The 27015-nt window shown below is 36.6% G+C and overlaps 1 protein-coding gene across 11 annotated transcripts in view; it reads left to right on the top strand.

The window, feature by feature from the left end:
- The window catches only part of FAM120B (family with sequence similarity 120B), a 77203-nt gene that overhangs the window by 36362 nt on the left and 13826 nt on the right, over positions 1–27015 (top strand). For 5 of the 11 annotated variants that reach the window (XR_003256528.1, XR_003256532.1, XR_003256529.1 and 2 more), the window contains 5 exons: positions 7971–8177; positions 12147–12255; positions 14020–14133; positions 24419–25055; positions 25900–26070. Coding sequence is in view for 4 of the 11 variants with exons in the window: in XM_026085052.1 (XP_025940837.1) it covers positions 7971–8177; positions 12147–12255; positions 14020–14133; positions 18803–18857; positions 24419–24446 (513 nt within the window). In the remaining 7 variants the exon portion in view is untranslated. Of the gene's footprint in view, positions 1–7970; positions 8178–12146; positions 12256–14019; positions 14134–18802; positions 18858–22326; positions 23995–24418; positions 25056–25899; positions 26071–27015 lie in introns of those variants that run through there. The other 6 variants (XM_026085052.1, XM_026085053.1, XM_026085051.1 and 3 more) reach the window with 6 other exon arrangements.

Genomic DNA, 27015 nt, shown 5'->3' with positions numbered 1-27015 from the left:
AACCCACTGCATTGGCAAAGGTAGCCCAGGACACTCTGCTGAGCAGTTGTGCTGGTGACAGAATTTTTACTCCTAAAACTGTCCCTTGGAGCAGGCCTCTGATTAAACACAGGGAAAAGGGCTAGGGTAAGGTGTGGATAAGGATTTCAGATCAGGAGGATGGTCAAGATGCAGATAATGGAAAATGAAGCCTCTGATTTTAGTGGTTTTGTTTAAGGAGCTAGTCAGTATATAGTAGAATATTGAAGTATATAGTGAGACTTAGAAAGCCTTCTATACACTTTGGTAATTCCATTACTTTTAACTAATGTATGGAAAAAAGAAGAAAAAATGGTCAAGAGAGCTTTCAAAGTCCCAAACAAGTAACTTATATTTTGCTACAAAGTAAATTCAACATTATCCATATGAGAGAAAGTGGCAAGGTTCAAAGATAAGTATGTCACCAAAAAACACAGGTGTGTATATAAAGATGATAAAAATTAAAAACTTAATGAATAAATTCACTTTTATAGGAAGCATATGGCTGGGTGGGTCACACTTAATCAGATGGTTAGCCTGATTAATGCAACTCCAGATTTATGCAAATGTTGTATAAATGTCACACGTGTTATGGATTGTCATTAGTCCATATGTCCATTTTATATCAGAGTTGAACAATTGTACAATTATGGTTGAAATAAGAAAAATAATGATAGTTTGATCTTTTCTGCAGTGCTAGTGCGCTGTCCATTGCATAACTGTATACAGATACCTGAGTTTTGAGAGCTAAACTCTGTATCTGGTGATACTCATCATCACAGAAATCCCCAAAATGCTGAGTTTTGTTGTAGATATAATTAAGAGCTCTGATAAAGATAGATATTTTGAGATTGAAACAAGAAACTAAAAGCAATTTTTTTAGTTGAAGGAAATTTTTACCTGGTTGTGGATTAATTAGCAATACTATCTTTTGTTATTATTTTATAGGGTGCTTCAAGGAAAAAGCAATGTTTGAAGCTTTGTTTAGGTTCACTTCATTGGGGTTTACCGTTTAATGTAAATAGCAGTGTTGTTCCACAGAAGTATCATTTTACATCAAACTCTGATAAAACTAAGTAAATAAACCTTCCTAAACATATAAACACCAAACAATTGAGCTGTTTATTGTTAAATATTTACTGTAAAGCATTAGAAACGTTTAGAACTGTTTTTTCTAGTTTCTGTTGTGGCAGATGCCCTCACAGGATCTCCTCCTCTTTTCAGTCCTCACTTCCATTGCACTCACCTTGTTTAAGCAGGAAGAGCTTAACTTAAGCTGTAGTCTTTTATCAGAATAAACCTTAATCACGTTTTCAAAATACTGGCTTTTCTCCCCTCCCTCAATTTGACAGGTCAAGGAAGCAGCTGAAATGCTACACATCCAGCAAGCTATTGCATAAAGCTGACTGATGCCAACTAAAGTTACTGTTTTACCAGCCTATCTTTGTAGCATAATATTCCTTAAATTTGCCACCGTTGCTGCCAGAATTTCCACTTCCCTGATGCAGCCGTCAAGCAGACAGGATTCCAAACAACCATTGGTATTTCAAATACTCTGGGTTGGAGAAGATGTTGAATAGCATAATTCCATACATGATACCAGCTTTCAACAAGTGAAGCGCTAGTGTTATGAAGGAGTAATTTCGCATCTCTAGTTGTTTAAAATGCATGTGGGTCTCCAGTCTTTATGTGCTTCCATTTGATAATAAATGTAGGAAGCCGTATCTCAAAAAACAAAAAACCCCAACAAACTCAAGCCGTTATGTAAACAACTTGCATTTATTTAGGGAGACACTCAGGATAGCTTAGGTAGATCAATTATGAAGTGAAATTAGAGAACCTATGTGGATACTGTGGTATTAGTTTGATGTTATGAAAAATACTGTTTCAGTAAGCTGAGGTCAGTTTACTTCTGAAAGGGTGCATCTGTGTAGGAGTTTTAACAAAATTCAGCATGTGTGTATTGAATTGTTGATTTTTTCCTAATAGGTTCACTGATGACAAATTTTCACAGATACTTACATCAGAAGTTCTCTAGAACAACTTTTATTTTCATTGGCAGGGTGATTTATAGTTTCAGTACAATATTTGAGATGAAGTGGCTACAGATGGTTATCCACTGCAGTCACTGCAGTGGTGTAAACCTCTAGTGTAGACAGATATCTGCACCAGTTTAGCTTTTCTTCACATATGAACAAAGTATATAGTTCCAGTGCACATGGTTTATAGCAGCTTTTGACAACTTACACTGGGAAATTTATACTAATGGCTGAGAGCAGGGAGATCTAGAATTCAGGAAAGGACTCTGTCTTTTGGTTGAGAAAATTTATTTTGTGATTTTTTCCACTGTAGAGAATTTAACTTTAGTGAAGTTGTCATCAGTTGACAGTCCATCTGTCTATATTTGAAACACAGTGTGCCTTACCTGTCCCAGCAATCTTCATGAAGGGCAAAGCTAAAACTTGCTGTTTTAATGACAAGTTCCTAAGATAGGATCAACCCACTGCCTTTATTGCTCAGGCATATATTGCCCATAGTTAAATATTTGATCATTTAAGATAGAGGTGAGTTTGAGGGAGGTATTATATGAAGTAGTTTACTAATAATATACTGACTGAGCTCAAATGGATCTGAAAAGAACTGGTTTAACTAGGAAAGTACTCAGATTTTGATCACCTTCACTTGAATTCCAGCAGTTCATTGCTTGGATCGAATTTCATTGGTTTTAATTATTGTTCTTCAATTGATTAATCTTAACCAGGATTTAGCAAGTGCTAACCTGCCCTTGAGTGTTGCATTTTCCTTTTTATAACAGAAAGAAATAGAAACTTTTGGAAAAAAAAAAAGCCTGATGTCATTTTTAAGTTATTTATTTTTAAATGTATATTTAAAAAAATGTTGATCGTACTCATATGTTCTATATTCAACTCAGCCACAGGAAGAAGGCAACAGACTAGGAAAAAAATGAATGTACAAAAACAACTTCTAACCTAAGTTTCAATGTAAAAAATATATATATTAATGATTGTTAAAGTATGTCCCCAGAATGTAATTATAAATCCTACTAAAGGAATCAGTTCTTAAATGAAATGTAATGTTTAGTGCATCAAGATATGGATGAGGTATAAAGTAGTCTAGGTAAAGGAATATAAAATTATCATCATAACTTTACCTTTCTTCTTGGTTTCTAGAAGTGAAGAATGTGAGCCACTTGCCCACACATTTTACATGTAGTAAAGCCTATTCATCCTTTTAACAGCATTTAAACCCTCAAAACTCCACAGAGTAATCGGTGGAGGCRTTGTGCTTTAACTGTAATATGTTCCTAAAAATAGCTTGTGCTGCTTTCCAAGTGCATAGGATAGAGTGTGTATTTCTATCACAAAATCAGTTGTGAATCTATGAAGAGAAGTCAGAGAACTAAGAAATATTTCTTTAAAATGTAAAAATATTATTACATTTGGAAAATGTTTTTTGAAAGTATTTTATTAGACTTAATTGGAACTGGAGATTTGCATTTCATATTCAAGATACATATATTTTTTTTCTGTGAGAGCTCTTCAGCCAGATATACAGTCTGTGGGTCCAGATTTGCAAACTGCTCCCTGTGGGCAAACACTTTCCCTCTTGCAAAGCCTCTTTCTGAGATCAATGAACATGAACACAAAGATCAGCTTGAGCTTGTGGTCCACAAGCTAAAGCTGTGTGTTCGTAGAGCAGGAAAAGACATGGTTTGAGATAACTGTGATGATGGCTCTTCTAGCAAAGGTATTTCTCAAATTGTTCTCAAAAATGTTTCACATTAGCAATGTGTGTATTGTAACATTGCTGTCTCAAGTATGGTTACCCAGTTCAACTCAGGCCTTCTAAGCCTGATATCAGCAACCTCCCTTGCAATGATGATAGAGGACTGAGAACTTCTGAGTTCTCTTCTCGGTCTTCAGTTAATGTTGTCAAATAGGAAAAGTAATCTTTTTCCCAAAACTCTGAGAGGGTGGGAAGCTGCTGTTGGTAGGAGCAGCAGCAGGAGCACAGTACCAGCAGCTGGCGTAGGAGGAACAGTTCTCACGCACTCCCTGGTTCTCCCGCACAAATGTCATCAGCTGGTGGTAGGAGTAGCAGCAGCAGGATCACAGGAGTGCATCTCACATGACTCATTGGGTCCTGAATTTATAAAAACAGTAAAAAGAGCAGACACAGTTTCCAACAAGGAGTAATCTGTAGGGTGTAATGCCCTGGAAGGCAAGCCTTCTTTTCTTTTGGAATTTTCCACTTATCCTCATCATGACATCTTTGCATTGCAGACACCAAGCAGTTGTGAGCATTCCCATGGCAAAGCAAGTCTGTGGTTTGCCATGTGCACTGGCTCATTGTTACAGACTCACTGTGCTTTCGTTTTCTTTGTTTATCGTTGCCAGACATGGAAAATAGAAAGTACACTTTAGTGAATGTATTTCCTGTCATATTAAAATAAAGAAATCACTGTTGATAGCTCTTGCCTCACTCTTGCCAATATTGATTTCCATTAAAAAAACAAGCCTCCCACCCCATTGCTTTTGTGCTCAACGAAAGTTCTGGACTGATATTCTTAAAAAATGAAGCCTTCTAGCTGTAAAACATTCTTTTACCTTTTAAACCAGTATGTCTCAGCCATAGTTGAAAGAGTAACACTAGAGTTGTGCTGGTAGCTCAGTTTTCATCTCACTTAGTCAGCAGTAGGAATTAGCATCAACAGTGAAGGTACTACACTGATCTCCAGCTTGAATAGTGTTCAAACTGTGACCTCAAGGTTGTCTTGTGTATTTTCCTATTTTGTGCATCACCATCAAAAGCAGAATTTTTCAAATTTTCATTTAGACCCTTGTTCTGCAAATATGTATGCATTTGTTTTGCACTAATTTGAGTAAAGTCATTGAAAGAAATTGGATTAATCACATATTTGTGTTGGGTATATGCATAGAGTTTTCAGAACAGAACTCTGTACTTTAAAGATTTGCAGTCCAGATGGCATCCAGCATCCACATCTAGTGTTAGTAGTCTGTTCTAACAGCTGTTTTACGTCATTGGTACCAGTGGGATTAAACAAAAAAAAACCAATAACAGTGTATTTTTATCAGTACATGACAGAAAGGTATGAATCAATAGTCATACCAAATAGAGTAGTTAAATTTGAAGGTGGTAGAATGCTTGCTGCAAAGACAGCATTCACTATTTTGTTTTCAGCGGCTTAAAATAACTGCTTTGATTATTCTTTATGAAAGTTTATTTTCAACAGTGACATTTTTTAACATTATCAATACAAATGGATAATTCAGTGAGAGACAATACTAGTTTGTACTTCAGGGTATTTCAGTCTTTTTTTGGACTGATCTGTAAGAGAATATTGGTAGTACAGGTCATGTTGATATAAATTTTGGCAAGCTTGCTTTAGCTGGTTGGTGTGCAACTGTCACTCTTGGGCTTTACTGYTGATTTTAGTTCAGTATTTCTGTTTTGCTTATAGCTTAAGAGCAAAACTTTAGCTTGATTTAGTACTTGTCAGAGTGCAAGGAAGTGTTTTATTGAAGATACTTAAAGTTCAATTTGTTGTTGATTGCAAAGGAGACCAGGGTACATAAATTCTGAAAGAATTTCCTAGCTGAGTTAGTTTACAAAAAGGGAGTTCTGAATATTCCTCTCAATTCTTACTCTTTGTACTTCTTCCCATAAAGCCTTATTCTGAGATCACAAAGCAAGCAGATTCCATTTTAAAGCTTGTAATGACATGAGCAAGTTTTCTTGTCTGGTTGTGAGATTTGATCAGGTGATGAGAAGCCATCTAGTTAATGCAGTGTAAGAATCTATTATCTCTTGGCTGCAACATGATAACTGGTTGTGTGCACTCTTATAGTCTCCCTAGTACAAATAATACTGGTTCACGTAAACTGCATTCCTTGGTTAAGTACCTTTCAGCATCATTCAGTGGCAGTTTGCAAAAACCTGCTTTACTTGCCAGAGCAATAGATTTTTGAATGTGCATGTAGTTACCGGTCTCAGCTGGCAAAATGATAACTTGCATCCAAAGGAAGCAGTAACTTCCTAAAACTCATAGCCTGATGCCGTGCAAATATTTTTATTTTAAATGCTGGGGAGACAAGAAGGTTTCCCCTTTCTCAAGTATCAAGTGTCACAGCCAGTGAAGGATGGGCCTTTCATTTTTCAAGTAACCGCTCAAATTAGCTGGAGTTGTAGCATTTATCTGGATGTCTGTGGTTGTCTCAGTTGTCTGTGTTGGGTGAGTTTCAGATACTGAGCGTCATTTTGGTTCAGTGCCCTGGTGGTCAGCTCAGTGTCTCTCCAGGAATCACTAGAGGCAGAAGTTCTTCCAACAGGGCTCTGGACTACTCTCCCTGGTATCTTCTGCCAGCAGCATCATCTCTAGGTCCTCTTTTGCCTCCGCACTGCAGAAAAAAATGCCAGTAAATGTACACCTCGTTTCTTCAAATGGGTTTAACAAAACCCTACTGCCCCTTGTCTGTGGTTAGGGGGACCCTATCACAGGAACCAGTTTAACATAATCAGATCATACAACAGACTGCAGCTCATTGTATAATAAAAAAAAAAGCTGAAGTCCTTGACCATAGGGTTCTAGCTGTATTCTCTTCCATATGATTTACTGTGTTTGGATCTTTCATAAGGAGTTTCCTAGCTCCATGTTGCTAGTAAAAGTTTTCTGGTTTTGTTATGTGGGCCTTAGGGAAAAAAAGTTCTGATCCATTAGTACAACATTTCATGTTGTATGCTATTACCTGTCATTCTTTAAATACAGCAATGATGCTGTATGTGCATACCTGTAAGGTTTTTTGGGGGAACCTTTCAGCATGTAAGATATTATTATCGTTACTAATAATGGGCCAACCTTTTCTATTGCATTTCATATAATAATTCACAGCTCTCCAGGAGGCAGGGCTAAAGCAAATTTGAGCCAACTTTTTGCACTTTCTGTTCTGGACTGTTTTGGATGCTATTTCATTTCTGGTATAACTTATACTGTAAGCAAAACTGTACAGCAGCTGCCATAGATTAYTGTGTTGATGGCAGTGGCATTATGAGTTCCTCCTGGTCCTGACAGACTGCAGCGATACAACTGTGGAAGAGGCATTCCCCCGTGAGGAACTTTGTACTGTTTACACTTACTTAACGAGTTTTCCCCTTATTGGATTCAAGGCTTTTATAGCTGGCCATACTCTGCCACAGCAAGATTTTAAAATCACCCATCAGGTTTATTTTGGCTGCGAGTTTTAATTGTCTTGTTGAGTTTCTTGTTTTGTATTTTCTGGATGTTGTCATACCATTCCAGTATTCTGAAGAAATCCATGTTGAAGAGAAATAATTTGGCCTTTAGATTGCAGTCAGAGGAAATTTTAGAGTGTTTAAAATATTTCTAAAGCCTGGGCACAATGAACTTTGTTCTGTCAGATCTTATAATTTAAATGATCTCTAAGTGCTGTAACATTTCCCAGTTGATGAAACTGTGGAAGGTCAATGGATRACTTTATATACATCACTTTATACTCCCAGTTAATGTTTTACATTCCACTAACGGAATTCCTTGTGGTGAACTGTTAACATTTGAGAAATACTGTAGAGAATAGATTTTCCTTTTGTCTTTGAGTTTTCATTTTGAGTGTATCTGTCTTAAAAATTTGAATGTGATGCTATATTTGTTAAAACAAACTTCTACTTCATTTACTTTAATGAATAAAACTTGATACAGAATCCACTGATGAATTCTACAAAGCCCTTTAGTGCTATGGAGTAGAGGACAGCTGTACAAGATGCCCCATGACCCATCATTCTCACAGTTTTGGGTCTGTTTAGCATTTGCTCTGCTGTTCGCATGATTCTGTGACATGGTAAGGTCCCTTGCATTCCTTGATTTGTGATGTGTATTTCCTTTTTTATGTTGACAGCTTGCGCAAGTGGACTCCAGGGCTGTGCATCTTGGCGCTGTCTTTATTCGTGGCCTTACAACTTTGCTGATGGCCAATAGTGCCTGTGGCTTTCCATTCAGAATGGATGATTTAATGCCATGGAAAGTGTTTGATGGGAAACTTTTTCAAGAAAAATATCAGCAGTCACACCGAGGGTGCTCTTTGGAGGAGCTTTTGGAAGGCAATGTGAGTAATCACATCGCCTTAGATAGTTTTGTATTCTTGAAAAAATGTATGTGTCCATTACAGACTTTGTTTCATTTTAAGATTTGTGTTTACGCTGGTCCGCTTTCTTTCTATTTTTCCTCTCCTTCTTATTCCTATTTCATCTTTCCTGCCAAAAAAACACAAGAAAATAGAAATGTTGAAACTATGAAGGAAGTTAAATTTTTACCTTTATTTTGATTTCCACTACTCCAAAAAAAATAGTACAAGTACCAAACTGGTTGTCCATTTCAAAAAATGAAAGTGACTGTAACATTTTTCTAATATTAAGATATTAATGAAACTTTGCCACAAGATTTTAGGCAAAATCTTAAGAATTTCTTTAAATAAACATACTGGGTGAAATTTTTAAAGTTACACAGCTTTAAAGAACAGCTTAAGAGTGACGTTTTTAAAGGTATTAAGGAACCTAAAGTTTGAGATAGGTGAATTCCAAGAGGAACTGGAAATCAGAGTAAAGTATATATCTAGGTATATTTTAGAATCTCACTGAGTACCTTTCCGTGTTTTTAAGTACTTATTTGGCTCTAAATTTTCAGAAATTGGCGATTTGTACAGTTTGCATCCTATGTTATTTAAGTCAGTATGACTTAAAGCATGCCTGCACAGGCAAGGGCAGACAGATATCAGCAGAGTCTTGCTAGACATGAGCCAGGTCTGGCCTGGATGCCAGGTAGCTGCATTAGGGTAGCACCATGTCCAGGCTCAGAGGCAGGGTGCATAGTCTGGATTAATGCACCTATGAAGCCCCCAGACCAGACCTGGCTTATACCCCACCAGCACAGAACATGTGGAGAGGAGCTTGGGTAGTGTTGTACTCATCTGTGTAGAAAGCACATGAGACCTTAGATTCATATATCTCTTGAAGATGGAACTGAAAATCCTGTACCACTTAATTATTGAAAATTTTACCTTAGAAATGTTTTAACTTGTTACACATGTCACCTCAGGTTCAAATAAAGTGATTACAGAGAAAAATGTTTTTGTTTTTGAATGGTTTTGATCTCAGGCATTTAATATCAGTCTTTGTATAATTAGTTTCCTTTTYTGATTTTGTGTCCAGTTAGATTCCATCCTGAATCAGAGTGCTGAGGGGAACACATGTGGGTGGGTGGAATGTATGTCTTTCCAGCATGGAGGAGGAGGATAATCCTTTCCAGATTGAATCAATCACATGATTAGGACCATAGCTTCTACCCAAATCCTGTGGTTCTCACTGATCATTCTGTTCATTTCACGAGATTTCGGATTGGGCCATTGGTTCATCCACTTTTTCATATAGGATTTATGCAGAATAATAGAGAGTGTAAAGAATAAATGGAAAAATGGAAAACTATACAAGCCTATGTGAAACTGCTACTTCTTTGCCATTTGGGTAGAATTCAGGTTAGTGAATAACCTTTAAAATATGTATCTAAATCTGAATAAAATTGATATTGACTGAGAGGTATTTGTAAATGTTAGCTAGCATTTCTTAGCTAACATTTGAAAATGCTGATATGGTCAAGTTAAAGTTATATTTTAACATGTCTTAGAAGGGAGATGAAGGGAGGTGCTTAGATCCCTAGAACACAGCTGAAGATTTACTCGATCAGCTAACATATCTAAATTAGGGTTTTAAAAAGCCTGATATTCCAGTCTAAACAAGCGCAAGACAAACTGTTCTGTTGTGGAAAAAATACTCAGTCTAGTCCTGTGAATTTTTAGAGTAGTTTGAATATTTTTTGCTTTTTTAGATTTGGTTTTATGGTACATATATGGCAGATAGCTCCCAGACTAATAAAACAGCTTTCCAGCTTATCAGTTTGAAAGGCAAGAATCTGTTTTGAGGAGAATTGCCAAGAGATGCTAGTTTAGCTGGGGACCCTGGCAAAGCAGCAAGCATATGCAATTCGTTGTTCCTGCTATTGTAAGTTCAACGTTAATAAATACAATTGGTACTTAGTTCCTGGAAGAGCTTAATTTAGCACTGGAAGCCAAGATCTTTCAGCACTTGTTTGTTAACAGTCTACCCTTAAGCATCATAAATATAATCTGTTGATAGCTACAGTATTGTATTCAGAAAAAAGTTATTCTGCATGGGACGTTTTGTTATTGAAAAGTAGTAGGAAAAAGTTACTCCTTTTGCTGTTTCCTGCTGCCTCCTAAGATCTCTCCTCTATGTGCATAGGATCTGGACAGTTATATTATTTCAGTGAGTTCAGGAGATCTCAGAATCAGTATTGTTTTGATTATGATGGGTTTAAATACAGTAAATAGCTTTATGAACAGTACAGTAGAGATACAGTCTTGGTTAGATATTTGCATGTATACCAGTACTTTTTGAACATTTTAGGGTTTGTTTTGCACAGATCCTTGTACCAAAAGAATAAAATATATGAATTACATGCGGTTGATGTATTTGTCGGCAAGTTTTTGTGTAACTCAGCTCTATGTAGCCCTAGCAGTCACTAAAGATTAAAAATGGAAGGTTTCTGATAAGAATCAAAAATAGACGCATCTCGCCTTTTTTTTTAATATATTAAGCTCATATTATGCTAGTTCTCTGTTTTCCATAAGAGTAATCATATTAGTTTGTTTATCCAAACATAAAATTGGATTTAATAGTCTCATAAGGCAGTGAGGCAATGATATTATCACTTAATTAACCTTTTTATTCTGCTTCTCACTAATGGAGTATGTTCATGATCCATTTTTTAAATTAGAAACAAATTACCTAATGGGCTAAGCATAGGTGATATGTTTTTTCCTTTTTTGATCATGCCKTTCATCCAACCTTCATAAACACATTCCGAATTTATTCTTCCAAGAATATGATGAAGGGATTTTCCCATTAGTGTTTGTGGGAGTTTGTCACAGACTCTATTCAATTTGTGTGGGGAAAAAAAAAAATCATCCATGGGTTGTGCATAAAGTTCTATCCCTAAGGAATTTTGTTAACTCAAAAATGTACTAGGAAAGTTTAATGAAYGTTTCAGGGATTCAGACTCTACCTTTATTTAGGAAACCTCCCTATTTGCTGCAGTCTTGCCACCTATTGGTCTTTTACCTTATCATGTAATCCTCTCCCCCTCTCTGCCAAATCTTGGTTATAAAAAGGTATTATCATCCTGGTAAAAGTCAGTTCAGCTTTATGAAAATCACATACTATGGCATTGCTCAAAAAATCCCTTTTTGCTAATTCTTTTCAATGTGTACTACCACCCAAATGCTCAATACAAATCAATAAACAAAGAAAAAAGTTTCAAGATCTGACAGTTCTTCAAAGCTCCCTGAAATCAGTGGAAGTTGAGGATGTATCACATCTCTTAATATTGGGTCTTTAAATAGCTTCAGCTTGTCATTTTGACAGTAGAACTTTTGATCACACAAGGAACATTTTTGTTTAATTCTTCTATCTGTCTTTAGACTAGGTTATGCTTTATCAGTCAACAAATATCTGGAATTATGGCTGATGTGTTACTGTTGTGTGTTAAGGTTTGTTTGTGATGTATGAGATTAAGATACTTTGACTTTCGCTGATGCTTTTTCCATCAGTTCATCACTCCTTGTCTGGAGGCTTTAACTATCTCTGCCTGAGGTACTGCTGATAAAAGTCTAGTTAGGTATATCTGCAGGTGCAAAGTGATATAACAGGGAAGCAAGTGATTTATGSATGTGAGCAGAGCAGAAAAGCAAACTTCACTGAGAGAGGGAAACACAAAATACATTCCGTCTGCACACCTATTCACCCCTTCAAGAATTCTCTTTTGATATGAGATGTTTTAACTTTGTTTCCTGAAAAATGCAAACCAGAAGATCTAGCACTTTTAAGCATGTATGAGTCTGGGCTAAGAAAATTCATTTAATTGTTGTAAATGTGATTGATTTGTGCTACACCTGAAGAGAGAAAGGCCAAACAGTCATTAATTCTAACCTTACTGTCTGCAGGAGTCACTGTATGCACCCTTCCAGAATCTGAAGTCACTCATCTGCAAGGCTTGCGTGGTGAAGAACAGAACAATCCAGAGCAGACAGAGGGGGAATGGAATTATCACAGGTTGGCATCATGTTAATTTTCCTTAGTAAAGTCAGTATATTGATGAGTTCAATTATCCTTCAACAACAGCAGCATTTCCCCAGGCAGCTTGTCAAGCTGAGTAAATCATAAGATCTTTTTCCAAGAAACCAAAGGAGAGCTCTAAGAAAATATTTCTTGTTTTTTTAGGAAYTTTTGTGAATTTGATTGCCCAAGTTGGATAAAAAAAAATTTTCATCTAGCTACATAGATGCGTGCAATAAATAAAATATTGTCCACTGACAGAATCATTGCTGTCATTTATTTAGTGGCTAAAGTTATTTTTATAGCAGACGCAGACATATAGATGACTCAGAGTTTTTTCTTCCTTTCCCTCAGGGGAGCTATTTTAGCCATGATAGTTTAAGGCCTGAGTGAGGCACTGAAGAGAAAATATTCTTTATAGGGCTGACTGATATAGTTGAAAATATAGGCAAGCCTTTGGGCCACATGGAGAAGGGCTTTTTGCCTAACATCTTGCTTATTTTTTCCAACTATATCAGTTGGTTTATTAAAGATACTAGTTYTCCCACCAGTTCTGCCTGACTTTGAGGGAAGAAACATCTAAAAAGTTTTCAGTATCATTCACAGATCAGCCTGACTGTTGAGGCTTTTGCGGCTTCAAAGTAATTCACACCAAATCTCAGTTCAAAGGCTGTAAATTGGCATCGTTTTAATTACAATGAATAGATTTTAAAATACTATCATTACTATTTAAAAAGTTGTTATTACTTCCTGCCTGTTTATTATTGAAATATAGATAAGAAAATGTGGGTGTAGTCTGCCAGTCTTTATTAAGAAAAAGTTTAATTATGCCCTCAGCTTTTGATCGTATTTGCAGAGAACTGTAAGAAAAACCTTTAGCTCCCTTTTTAAACTTGAGTGTTGTTTGTTTTTATGTAAGAGGAGAGAAAGTTTTTGATAACTTTTAAAGGAAAGAGTATTAGATAGCCTGTCTGTGGGCCTTTTTATTTGTTTATGTTGTTCTATAGTTTCATTCTCTACCATTAGCAGACCTCTGGTTCTGCATTCATTAATTACAGATCTATGCACAACAGGATCACCTAACGCTACAAATTTGATCTGGTTCAGGCATGAGCAGATGATTACATTATGGTTGAATTAGCTGAATGTCACATGATAGAGTGTTTGCACTGATTTTATGTTTATTACCTGCTTAATACCTGATCTGGTATAAAGTCTTCAAGGATAAAAATTAGCCATTCAAAATTCCTTGAGCAAATTACAACAGACAGAATGATTTTCTGCTGGTTCAGTGCTGTGCATCATGTGGCAGCAATGCTTCTGATGCGGTACTGGGCCATACGGGTGAGGAGCATTCTGAACTGAAAGTACCTGATGGTGATTTATGGTACCAAACCTTGTTAGCATCTGCTATTACTTTAGAGCCATACTTAACCTTTTCATTATGATTTGTGGCTCAAATTTGGACAAAGATTTCGCTTTCTTTTAAATGATTGCAATCTCCAAATCTGTGTTACAAAATTTCAATCTGGTTTCTAAATACACTTGTTAGCAGCTTGTAATTGTGATGAGCACAGATGGAAGTGAGCACAATAACCATACTTATTAGGTTAACTGTAGTTTGGAAAAGTCATAATTTCACAGAAGTATTTTGGCATAAATCTAAGAAATGATGTTTCCCAAAGAAGAAAATTTCCTCTCTCTTTTTCTTCATTTAATCTTATACACAGTCAGAGTCAGTTAGTAAATACTGTTTTTCAGGAACACGACAAAGAGAAATCAATTCCAGGTTCCAGCAAACACACAGAACTTCTTTTGTTTCTCCATATCATAATCAGATGAGGGGGTTTCTATGGAGAGGCCCTCAACCACAAGGTAAAAAAAAAAAAAAAAAGAATATGCATGCGTGTATATTTGGAATTGTCTCTATCAACACTATAACAACTCTGTTTCTTTATGCAGTTTGCATTTGTATGTATGAGGTTATCCTGTGGCCATAGCAGTCAGTAGCAAAACTTGTTTTTGTCAATTATAGCTGTGTACTATTAGCAGAAACTTTGATCTCAGCTGAATGGTTTTCAAAATTGTAGTAGTTCTAAAATGAATTGTCACAGCTGGACAGAAATCTCTATCTTCAGTGAAATCTTTAGTTGCAAATCTTAACTCATACTTCAACAAAATACTTAAGCATGTGAATAAAGTTAGACATTTTAAGTGGTTTTCTGCATCAGGGTCTCAGCTTCCAGATCCTTGCCTAAGTAATACAAATCTAAATTCTCTTCTGTCTTGGCAGAAGTTAATCTTAAGTCATTCACCAACCTCACTTCTTGAACAGAATAGGCATTTTAGTGAAACATCACTGTGGATAACGCTGTTGAGCCGACATGAATTCAACTTTAATTCCTCATTATTATGAGGTAAAGCATATACACATAGAAAAAAGAAAATGAGCAAAAGGAAGAGAAGCATTTAAGATAGATCAGTTATTTTCTTAAATCTATAGAGCCTAAATTTCTTTTATGTTTCCAGGTTAGGTTTTGAAAGAAGATCGATGATATGATTGGGGAAGAGTGTTAGTAAATAAGTACAGTATAATCTTGAATGTGTTTTAGTTTCGTTGTTTTATGCTTGAGAATGAGATAGCTGGCATTTGATTCACAGATAAGATTGTTTGATGACCTGTGTAGCTAAAGCTAGAACATAGAGTGTTAATGCTAACTGGGTGCAGAACCAAAACTGATCATTTTTCTTGTGACTGTCTCAAATAGCCTGCTCTTCAGGGATCACTTTTGTAGGCTCTCTGATCACCTCCAGGGATCTTACGACAAGATGTATTTCACAAAGTATGTTCCACAGTAACTGCACTGAATCATGTTATAAATGTGATTCAGTAGCATTATTAAAACAGAGCTTAGCTTTTTCTACACAGGCAAAATCAAGCCCTATTATACTACTCTCAGGAGACTCTTAGAACATGATCCCATAAATTCAATTAAATTGCTTCTGTTACAAGTAAAATACATTTACTAGAAAAATATGTCTACCCTTACAAAAGAGTCCTGCAATGTTTTAGAACTCCCTTTAAACTGACCTGCCAAGATGACTCATTTTGATGAAGTTTCTTTTTATAAGTTTGCTAATATTAAGACAGCTGTTTAGTTTGCTTCATTTGTAGCTACTGTCTCAGCTATATATGTCCCACCGAATAGAGAAAAAAGGAACAAAAAGTAGCAATTTTGTGTTCCATGATAGCATATGTCATAAAACTTCCTAGTAATGTTACTGATATCCAGCTATCCCATCCCTTATCTTCCTGTGGTGTACTTTCTGCTCTGGAAAGTGTTGCATATGATATATAAATCATTGGATGAAATGCATTACAAATTAATGGAACAATAACCATGGGACATGTATCATTACTCTCAAGAAAGTACCTAATGATTAGGCAGCCTTTGCTTTCTCTTATCAATTAATCTTTAAGGATTCCACAACAGCAGCTCAACTTCAACTTTGGAGGAAAGAGTGTATCCACCCACAAAACATAAACCTAAGAAGCACTGGTATTTCTCTGAGATTAGGGTTTGAATCCCCTCAGGCAGAACAGGATTTGAACCTAGGCTTCCCTCATTTTATCATGAATGCTAACCACTGATCTGTTGTAATTAACATCTCTGTTTTGAGAGAAGGGAGCTCGGTTGGGTCTCTTTTTAAAGTTTCTTGGTAGACTTCTTGTCCGTGTGTCACAGGTGTCAGAGCAGGACACCTAAACCTCACAGAGAAGTAGAAGTTTTATCCTCAGTATTTTTTGTATGTTAATATATATGACTTCCCATTTAGCATGCTGACTTTTGTGTATCCCATTCTGAGTGCCTAACCATTCTGATGCTTATTATACAGTAGGTACCTAACAGGTATCTAATCTAATCTATCTAGGTATCTAATTTAAAGCTAAGGTTAGGCTTCTGTTATTGAGATGTAAAATATCTAAAAACTGGGTGTTGCAGCACTTCATAATCTTTGTGTTTTGAGTTTAAAAGTCTTGCTTAAGGTTGCATAGATGTCTGTAATAAAGGACAACCTTCTGAGTTCTAGGTTAATGGCCAAAATACCACACACTGAAATTCCAGCTACACCGTTCAGTCTCTTTTCCTATGTGTGTAAGCATGTTCCCTCATGCATATTAAGTTTTAAGTCTCATATTTGCAGACATGTAGTAGTTCTATCATTTTTCAATACATATGGCACAAGTACTCAAAGTGCCAAATGCGGAATTCATAAAGGAACAGCTCTTCTTGTCTTTAGTTTAAACGTGTATCTAATTAAGGCTTGGTGAGGGATTCTAGCATTGTGCTGCCTGTTGACTTGAGAACACTCACTTAGATCAAGACAGAATACTGCATGGTGGAAAGGCCACTTCATTTTTCACATATTTGATGCTCCTGCCAACACATACATGTGTTTGCATACTGTTAAAGTACGTGCATGCCTTAGACATGTTCTCCATCTGCCCTGTGTTGAGGACTATCATCATTCATAGATTATACATATTTTTTTAAATATTGAATTTATTGTTTTTAAAGACAGTATTTAAAAAGTAAAATGCTGTTTCAAAATCTGTTATCACCATGGTTTGTATTCCCTTCAACTCAAGCTAAACTGGTTTCAAAACATGTTTGAAAACACGTTAAGTAATATACTTTCTTCCTCAGTGTAGACAGGGCCATATAGCCTATTCCTAGATGAAACTTTATTAATTAGCAGTTAATACAACAGACATATTGTTTTGAATCACATTGTTACTTCATTACACAAATAGCTAAAAATGAACTGAGTACTAAGAACTATGGAAATTATTTTTGAAAATGATGTGCTTCCGTAACTCTGTTCAATACTCCAACTGATAAACATTGAGACTATTTTTGTTATCATATAAATTACTATCTATATCTAAACCAATGTACAAAAGATAGCAAAAATGAAAATAAAAAAATCTAAGTCTAACCTTAACTATGCATTGTCCTACTTTTATAACTTTATATAAAAATTTCAGTAATTTGGGCAATGATTCTCATACTGGCATTGGAAAACCTGTCTGAAAGAGCACAAAGTGAGCTGAAGATAAGAGAAGGAGATGGGGGAGAGAGTGTTTATGGGACTGCTTAAAATGGCTGCATGAATGATTAAAATCATGGATATCCTAATATATTAGAAGTAGTAAAAGGTATTGGCAAGGATATGGCATTACTGATATGCCTGTGGTAAGGTAGACACCAGGACTGTGAGTATGATGGACCCAGAGGGTGAAGGTGAGGACATAATGAGTAAGAGCTATCAGAGAGCTAGAAGTACTTCAGCTACCAGACATCTACCACCAGGATCATAAACAGTGAGATGGGGAAATAGTAAATTGTTTGACAGTTTTATACTTTCACGCAGAAGCAGTTGGATTTGGGGGCCGAGAGTATTAAAAATATATTCTAAGAAAATTATGTTCTCTCCAAAATAATGTGTTTGCTTTCTTTGTGTCCGTCCACCTTTCCCTTGTTTTTCTTCCATCTCTCCATCAGAAAAGAGAGAAAATAAAGAAAATGGACAGCTCTTGGTTTTTAGAAAATACCTTAGAAAATACCACTTTCTCAAAAGTGATTTGTTTTTCTTTAAAAGAGATCTTGGAGAAAAGCTTTTATAGAAAGTTGAAACCAGTTGTTCAGGGGAAAGAAATGGAAAATGAGTTTCAAGGAAATATATAGAAGAAACAGAATTGTTGGAGAAGTATCTCTCACTCAAGAGAAACTATTTTGTCCAAGACAAAAGGAGATTATCTCAAGTCCCATTTCTTCATGGAATGTAATTGTATCAAAAGGGTACATTTACTGCAGCCTTAGCACACCCTAAACCATGTAGCAGAACATAATACAACCTTACTGAAGGACCCAAGTTTCTAGCAAGTTTTCATTTGCTAGATATTCGGGAAAGGCTACTACACTAGTGTTGCATGCTCTGTGTTCAAGCATGTTTCTGATTAATAGGATTTGGGTAGAACTGCAGTGTAGGTGGGAACTGGTAGAACTTCAGTGCTGAAATAAGAGCTTGTTTACAGCTTGGGTGCTACTTATAGGGAGCTATAACCAATGCAGTAGTGTACATGGGCACACTTAAACCAGCATAAAAATGTTTGTCAGTACAGCTTCTGTTAGGTTCTAAATGGTTTATTTTCCTTTCTTGAATTCACACAGTCTGATTTACTGACTGTGTTGTGTGACTTGTATGATTCACTATCCCAAGCCATCATTTGGACTAGAATTAAGTGTTACAATGGTCCAAGTGCTTTAAGAAGAACAATTCCATCATGGACTTTATCCTCCTATGTCTCAAAATACTAGCCTTAATTATATACCAACAATTATATGCCAACAGGAAAGGGACATGTTCTTTTTCTGTAATACACATAAATGAATTTTTTCTTATATACCATCATGAATAAGCTCATGTTTTTGTTTTAATGTTAATTGAAAATATTTAATTCCTATCCTACTCCCTCCAGGTAGAGAATATAGATCGGGACATCCAGGCCGGAGAAGATTTGAGTTTCCTCCTCGGTAAAGAATATATCTGTAGAGCTAGCAAACTGAAATGATGGGAGAGTTACCATTGAGATCATTTTTGTCTATAACATCCACTTCTCAAGAACTTTGCTGAGTAACTGAGCCACATATTTAGCCTGTTAATCCCTTGTCATTTTAGGACTATGCTTGTTATGAGACCAAAATCACTAAAACTTAAGGGAACCAGATGAGGCATAGTACATGTCTACAACATTATTTTGTCCCATTGACACTGGAAAGTCCAAAGTATTTTTACCATATCATTAGGTAGTCCTCCGTTTATAGTTTTATACATCTTGCATGTAGTTTGGTATATTAACAAGAGTTTTTTTCACCATGAGTAATGTGGAATAGCCATGCTGAATCATGGATTGTGTTAGCTGATGATATCTTAAGGGTTATACCTTGCTCCTCCCGTTGCTGAAACCTATTGAAAAGATAGAAACATTGTATCACTGGTGTAACTATCACTTGCCATTGAAACAAAATAACCTTCCTGTAAAGTGCAGTGCTTTCTTACAGGAGCCTAAAACTGCTGTTGCTTTTGGCCCTTCTAGTTAAGCAACTTTTTCTACCTCAGTTGAATGTGGTGGGGTGAACCACATCACTGCTGAGGAGAGAATGAATTCTGCTCATTGAGGCTATGTCTGAGTCTTACCATGTGTTACTCCTGCAGTGAATAATATTTATGAGAACTATGCATTTTTCTCTATCTAGAATTCTAATTCAAGCATTCATCTTTATAATTAGCTTTTAAAGATGGATATATTTTACTTTGTGTTTCAGTGTCAGTGATACATGTATATTTCTTTAATTATAAAATAAACTAACTTGGAACAGAATTAATACAAGCAACACTAAAGAAATATATCGTAACAGAACACATAAAATTTTTAACAGCACCATAAGGTCATATATTTGCAAACTGGTACCAAAAAAAGCCCATCCTCAAGACAGTACTTGTGTTTCTTTAACAAACTTTGTTTTAGAGGTTATAACATCTTTCTTAATGTCTTCTGTTTGCATATCCTTTCAGTTAAAAATAATCGGAGGGACTTTGCTTAACTGCTGTCTTCAGACAGAAAATTAGGCAGCTATGTAAAAGTCCCATTTTAAATTGTGAAGTATATAAATTGTATCCAGGAAAAAAAAAATCAAGTGTCAACAACACTTAGGTCACCTAGAAGATGGATGGTGCACTTAGAACTGTGGTTGTCTCCTTACTGGTCTGTATGTCAACAACCTATTTGAAAATTGTCTCCATTTATGTAATCTTCAGCCATTTCGTGCTTTTCTTAGCTTTCTAGCAATCTTTGGATTGGGTTGGCTCAAATGGATGTTTACAAAATTGATCATTTTTTCTCTGTTTATGTGCTTTGGAATTGCCCTGTCTTTAGTTTTGTACTTGAACGTTCTCAGTACATTAAGTTATATAATAACCTCTCTTCTTCATACGGGAAGTACAGGATGAAAGAAAAATCAAAGCATGATGTCTTGTTCCTACTCACAAAAAAAGACTGAGCAGAAGAATGAGGGGATATCCAAAGATAGGGGGAAAATGTTAAGATGCAGTTTTTAAATCTGATAAAGTTTGCAGATTTTCATAAAAGCATCTTTAGTTATTGAGAAAAATAACTATTCCAAATAGCTTTTAGAAGTTTTCCACTTTCCTGTTTTCACTCTTTAGTAAGAATCAGCAAATTTTTACTGTGTTGAGTGACTAAGACGTTTTTGACCTGCTACTTGCTTAACAGTCATTGAGTCAGAGACTACAGATTTTACAGTTTTGTCTTGTCCGAAGTCTCAATCTGGCATTCAGGACAGACGTATTTTTCACAAATCATTTAATACCACTACATACCAAACTCTATGAAATACCTGAAAATAACTTACCTGGAATTGTGACAGATTTTTATTTTGGGTTTCGGTATGTTAATTTTTGTCAGAGTAATAAGAACACTTCTATGAGTTATTTTATATTCCAGTCCTGGAAATCACTTTGGTTGAAGAACTCTCACCAAAATCAGTGGGGTTGCACCATGGCCTTAATGTTTATTTTCTTAGAAAGTCAGCTGTCTTGGATTATTTTTCCTTCTTGTTCTGAATAACACTGATTAGTATCTTGTTCATATGGTTCTCATGGTCATCACATTAGATTCTATTGATACAACAACTATCTCTCAGTCTTGTGTTTCTTATTGTGTTACGGACAGATCATTTATTTTTATAAGTATTTGAAAAATAGATCCTTATATGAAAACTATCTCATGAGCCTTACTAACAGAGAATAGCAGATGCTGTAGGACTTATGCTTGCATTAAGATTTATAGGATTTTTCCCTGTTTAAGGTTTAAAGCACAGGTGCTGATCTGCAAAACTAATACATAGATCAATAAACCCAGTAGGCATTATGTTAGTGTAACCGTCTGCATAATATAGAACACAATATCTCACCCTGCATCAGGCCGTAACTTCTGATTAAGGTAGACCCCACCAGAAGAGTATCTAGTCATGATATCAAGGCTTCAGGTATTGCAAAATTCATCGTATTTCTAGCTAAGGATTACAGTCCTGTTACTATAAAAAAAAATTCTGTGCCTTATATGTAGCTTGAATTTGTCTAAATTCAGTATCCACATATTTTTGTCTCTAAATTCCCTTGATGTATTCAAGGAAATGTGTACAAGTATCTGAAGGGAGGGTGTCGAGAGGATGGGGCCAGACTCTTTTCAGTGGTGCCGAGCGACAGGACGCGAGGCAATGGGCACAAACTGAAACACAGACACTTCCATCTGAACATGAGGAAAAACTTTTTCACTGTGAGGGTGACAGAGCACTGGAACAGGTTGCCCCGAGAGGTGGTGGAGTCTCCTTCTCTGGAGATATTCAAAATGCGCCTGGATGCAATCCTGTGCAATGTGCTCTAGGTGACCCTGCTTGAGCAGGGGGGTTGGACTAGATGAGCTCCAGAGGTCCCTTCCAACCTCAGTGATTCTGTGATTCTGTGATTCTGTGAAATCCAAAATTAAGAGAAAAAGAAATCTGAACAGAAAATAGACAAAAATTTTCAAATATACCTACATCTTTTTTTTCCCAAAGAAGAACTAGGTGCTCCAGATTTTATAGAACAGTGATAGCTGCCTGTAGGCTGCCATCTTCAGCTGTATAAAGACCACAAAAAAGTGTGATCCCAGGAATCTTACACCCACAGAAAAATGTAGGCTCTGAAATGTCCAGTGGTTAGAGCAGATTTTCAGAGATACCTGTAAATCTGAAAATGCTCCTTTGAAAACATTCTGGAAATGATACTAAAAATTTTACCCCAAATACTTGGTGTATGTCAAGTGTATTACATTGTCTTTGGCTTCATGAGCAGTTTGAGTACTTTAGCTTTTCACAGGGCTTTTTGTTACTAGAATTGTTTCAGTGTTGATGTTCATGTGTCAAATTTGGCTCCTCACAGCTGTTTGTGTTTTAGATGGCCCAGATGACTACCCATTACTGAAAGTGGATGAAAATGGATAAAAAAACAAGATATATTTTTATGAAGTACTATATGCTGAAGATCATAAAAATTTCATCAGTATTTCAAGAATGGTAGTGGGAAGGCTCTGATCAGAAACTTATCATGACTCTTTATTTTCAGTTATATTTTATTTTGTATCCTTTTTGTTTCTAGCCTATTGCTTACAGAAATAAATGTATGGAATTTTATGAAACAGTTGCTACATAATTTAGGTTCTGGATACTATTGTTTTGAGCCCTTTACAAAAACCTTGTTGACACAGTTATGAAAATCAATCATAAAAGAAATATGACCAAAAAGTAGAGGGCAATCGTATATGTCAAAGACGACTGGAGAAATTTAATTAATTCGTCTGTTTCTATTACTGAAAGATGGTAAAAAAGTCTCTTCTGATAAACCTAAAGGTCATCCTGTGCTATGAGAGGATGTATGTGCATCTGTCCTGTACACAAAAGGATACTTTTCTGTAATGTGAAGTGTTTACATTCATTTCAGGGTTAAAAAAACTTTTTTTTCTGTCCTGTGACTTACTAGTTCCTCCATCACATGCCTCAGAAAATGAGAAAAGTATAGCTGAAACATTCAAGAAATTTTTAGAATTATTTTTTTTGTGTACAAAACTGCAACAGCTTTAATGTCCAATTAGTTAGGGGCCATTCAGAGGTGAGTCAAATGCAGTGTCCTCTTTTAGAACATCTAGAATTGTCCTCCATATGTCATTTCCTAAAAATTTAAGATTTATGTCAGACCTTAGATCTGTCTTTAGCCTCAAACTAAAGGCTTCGGTGTGAGCCTCTAACCAGTATAGTTTTGGAGGAAATTGTAAATCGAGGGGAAACTAGCAGGCATTTTGAGTGCATTCATTTTTTTTAATGGCAGTTGTTTGAAGCACAGAGGGTAAAATTTTTTCTCCATTGACATCAATGGTGAATCATTTGTAGATGTTAGTGGGGCCATGATTTCACTCAATACTTATAAGATAGTCTTAAGGATATAAGTAAATGAGCAGTGTACAGGTAAGGCAGTCAGGTATCTCCTGTGTTAATTTTCACTGGTCTATTACTCGTCACACAGTCTTAATCACTGCTTTGGAGATATGTGTATTTTTAGAATAGTACATATGTACACTCAAAAGTAAATAAATCTGTCTTTAGAAGTTTTTAGCATGAAGAAAATACATGTTATTTTTATGTCCCAAAGGGAAAGTTTAGATCTAATTTTGAAATTTTTTTTCAAAAGGAATACTCTAGCTACTCTACAACTTAGATTAATCCTCATGGTACAATGATTACTGATTTAAAATTTGTTGGTTTTAGTCCATTCGTGTTTAGTTAATGTTGTTTCTTGGGTCTTGTGCAGGTAACTCCTTTAAGTCAGCTGTCAATAGAACTTTTCCTGTTTAGTATACATGTTGTGTCAGTGTGAAAAGTATTGTCAGACATACATAACATGATACTGTAATTTCCTCTCATGTATTTTTTTGCCCATAACCCAATAAATATATTCTGTCATACTCGCATATAGCAATAGTCCAGCTAAACAAATAAATTGTCAACAGCACAACATTTCTAATTCTATTAAATATTTGAATAGACACAACTGTTACAAAACAGAGTATCTGATTTGCATTCTAGGGATCCTCTGATGATAGGGGCATTCCTGCTTCCTTTTTCTACCGATTTGTCACTGATTGTAATTGTACTACCTCTTATTTTTTCAAGCCCTTTTGGAAAAATGTGGTCTGAGTTTTATGAAAAGATATCTAGTTTCAGAATCTCATTATGTATAATAGTGCATTTAAAAAGAATGTAGTCGTGTGCCAAGATCTGTTGGTAATTCCCACTCTAGGTTCTGATATGGGGAAAATTTTCTGTTGGCCTGAACAACCAAAATTAAATACAGTTAGAGTGGGAGTTTTGCTGTGCCAGTTGTGGTATGTTATGAATTATTGGTAATAATTATGCTAGACCATAAGCAGAAGCTGCTATTATTGTTATTTCCAAGCCAAAGTTTTTTTTTTCCCCACCAGGAATCAGAGAGTCAACGCAGAAGCATGAAGTTGAAACATGGAGGTGCTACTTTCCTGTCCTGATGGACTTTAAGTTAGTCAAAGCACCACGAAACTTATGGACTACAGAAGTAAATTGCATACAAGAAAATGGCCTTGAAGATCCCGGTCTGATAGGGTTTCCTTCATATTTGGGCTACAGGGATACTTGGAATCTGTACAGGAAGGAGCAAAAAGAGACACATGGATTTGAAGTGAAGGAACCTATGTTTGTAAGGGGAAAACATGCAAGAAAACCATTCTTGCTTGTCTTTACTGCTGACTGTCTCCTCTAGCCTGTGCAATGTGTAACTGCCTTTCAGCAAATGTTCACTGAAATTGTGCTGTTATTTATCAGCTGCCCTTCAGGAAAGGGGTTAAGAGAACTTTCATTAACATCAATAACTTAATCGACTGTGACTGTAACAGAAATAGTGACCTGATCATTGTGAGTGAAGACAATGGGAAGACATTTGTTGACTCTCCTTTTTTGTTTATATGTATGCTTCATATCTTACATTACTTTGCTCATCTGTGACACCATCATTCTGGGGATCTGAGGGCTGCAGAAAACCCTGAGTTAATCTTATGATGCCTGTGACACTGTAAGCAGCAAAAGGTATGAATTATGCCTGTTTTATAAAATGGAGAACTACAGTTTCAATTGCTTTGCTACATTAACAAACACCGCCTCAGGCAGAAGGGAACAGCAGTGCTAAAGCTTTGCAAATTGTTCTGTACCATGTTTTCTGGGCAAAGCTGTAAAGATAAGCAAACATGCCATTATTTTGCAGAGGTGGCCTTTAATTAAATGTTGGGGAGTAAGATCAAAAGTTTACTTCTTCATATTTAAACATTGACTCCCTTCTTGTCAGTTAAGGAGGGAGGCAAGCTAGTATATACTCCTTCCATAGGAGGGTCGATGGAAGATCCTGTTGTGTTGCAGAGGGCCTCCCTCCTTCTGAGAAAGCATCTTTTGGTGGTATAAGAGCATGATCAGCTTAGTAAATAAGAGGAAAGTTTGGCTTGTTTGTGCCACATGGGCGTATCATACTTGAGAATATAGGGGTACCGTGGCAATGTGTGAGACTCTGGTGAGGCTGCCCTATTACATAAATTTTGGTGACCTGGTAATGTTGCTCCTGAATGTAGGTCATTCAGACTTGCTGAGATTGCTCAGGGCAGGGCTCGGTGGTGGTGGGTGTACAAGCCGCAGTGTGTCCTAGTGTTCCAGGTGCAGATGGGCCTGAGAGCCACGTGGGTGGCTGCGCACTGAGTGCATTACCAGGATCTGCCCCCAGCCCCCAGGGGTTTGGCTGTCTGCAGCTGGATGACCTTGGATCCAGCTGCTGTGTAAGAAATAGCTGTGTGAGAGAGTTGTGAAGTCTCATGGGAGGCTGCTGCACTCAAGAGCTTCATTTAAGCCCAGGTCCTTGCCCTTGGTCCTTTCCTAATCTATGCAGATATGCCTGTGTCCAGCCTGGTACCTTGGTGATCCTGACCATGCCTTGCTTGCTTTGACTTCCTGGCATGACCTTGGATGTGCCTCGTCACTATGGACTTCTCTGGTGGTCACTGGATTGTTGTCTGAACCTGGTTACCATCACCAGACCTGCTCTGCTCTTCTTGTTCAGGTACTGTGGGACTGCATCCTCATCAGCGAGGTCACTGCCCTTGCCTGCATTGTCACCATCAGCTCCTGGCTTGTCTTCCCTTATGGAGCAGCCCACCCTTGCTGCTCCCTGACGGTGAATTTTAAGGTTCAGGCAGCACAGATGGTCAGGGAGTTTGGCTCTATCTACAATAGTAGTTGAACAGTGTAAACAAAATAAATATGGCTTGTGGGACTAGTTGCTGCTATGAAAAAAAATGAAGACAGCTACAACCAGAAAGGTGTCTGTATATTTCTCTCTATGGTTAGGAGCTTGCATCCATTGCTTTCATAGACCTTGTAGGTGACATCCAGAACTTTCTCACCCATAATTAGGCTACTGAGTACACTATGCTTGGAAGTTACACACCACAAATGTGAAATTGGTTCAGAGCTTGGAAATTCATTTGTTACAGAATACATTCTTGCAACTGATGCTTTTAGAGCTCTGCTGGCAGTAGCCTTTGAAGTCCTAGTCATAACATAAGATGTTAGGTTTAACCTACAGTGCCTTCAAAGGCTGGAATTTCTTACCTGGATGTCCGTCTTTCTCCTAGAGCTCTATACTTGAGACAGCACTTGATGAGTTGCAGTTTTGTCTGTAAAAGACATAAAGGGAGCTGCAAGGGTATTCTGTTTGAGTACTCATCAGCCTAAACATGTCATTTAAGCTCTTTACAGAGGTGAGGACTAATGTTTGTCTTTGCGTGTGCCTGCTGGGCAAATCTATCTTTATTGTATAAAAAACCCAGAGTCTTAGGCATTTGTCTGTTCAGCCTAGGAATCAAAACCAAATACTGGCCCTGATCTTGTAATGAGCACCACTTATTGCATGGAGTAGGAGTTATGCTAGTGCACAACTGAAAACTCTGTAATGCACTTGAAACCAGAGTGCACACAGGACTTCAGCTGTAGTAATTTCAGCTTC

The sequence above is a fragment of the Apteryx rowi genome, unplaced genomic scaffold (genome assembly GCF_003343035.1).
Source record: "Apteryx rowi isolate R43461 unplaced genomic scaffold, aptRow1 scaffold_66, whole genome shotgun sequence".
NCBI lineage: Eukaryota > Metazoa > Chordata > Aves > Apterygiformes > Apterygidae > Apteryx > Apteryx rowi.
The sequence above is the reverse complement of the archived record's forward strand: the minus strand, read 5'-3'. Positions and strand labels throughout refer to the sequence as shown.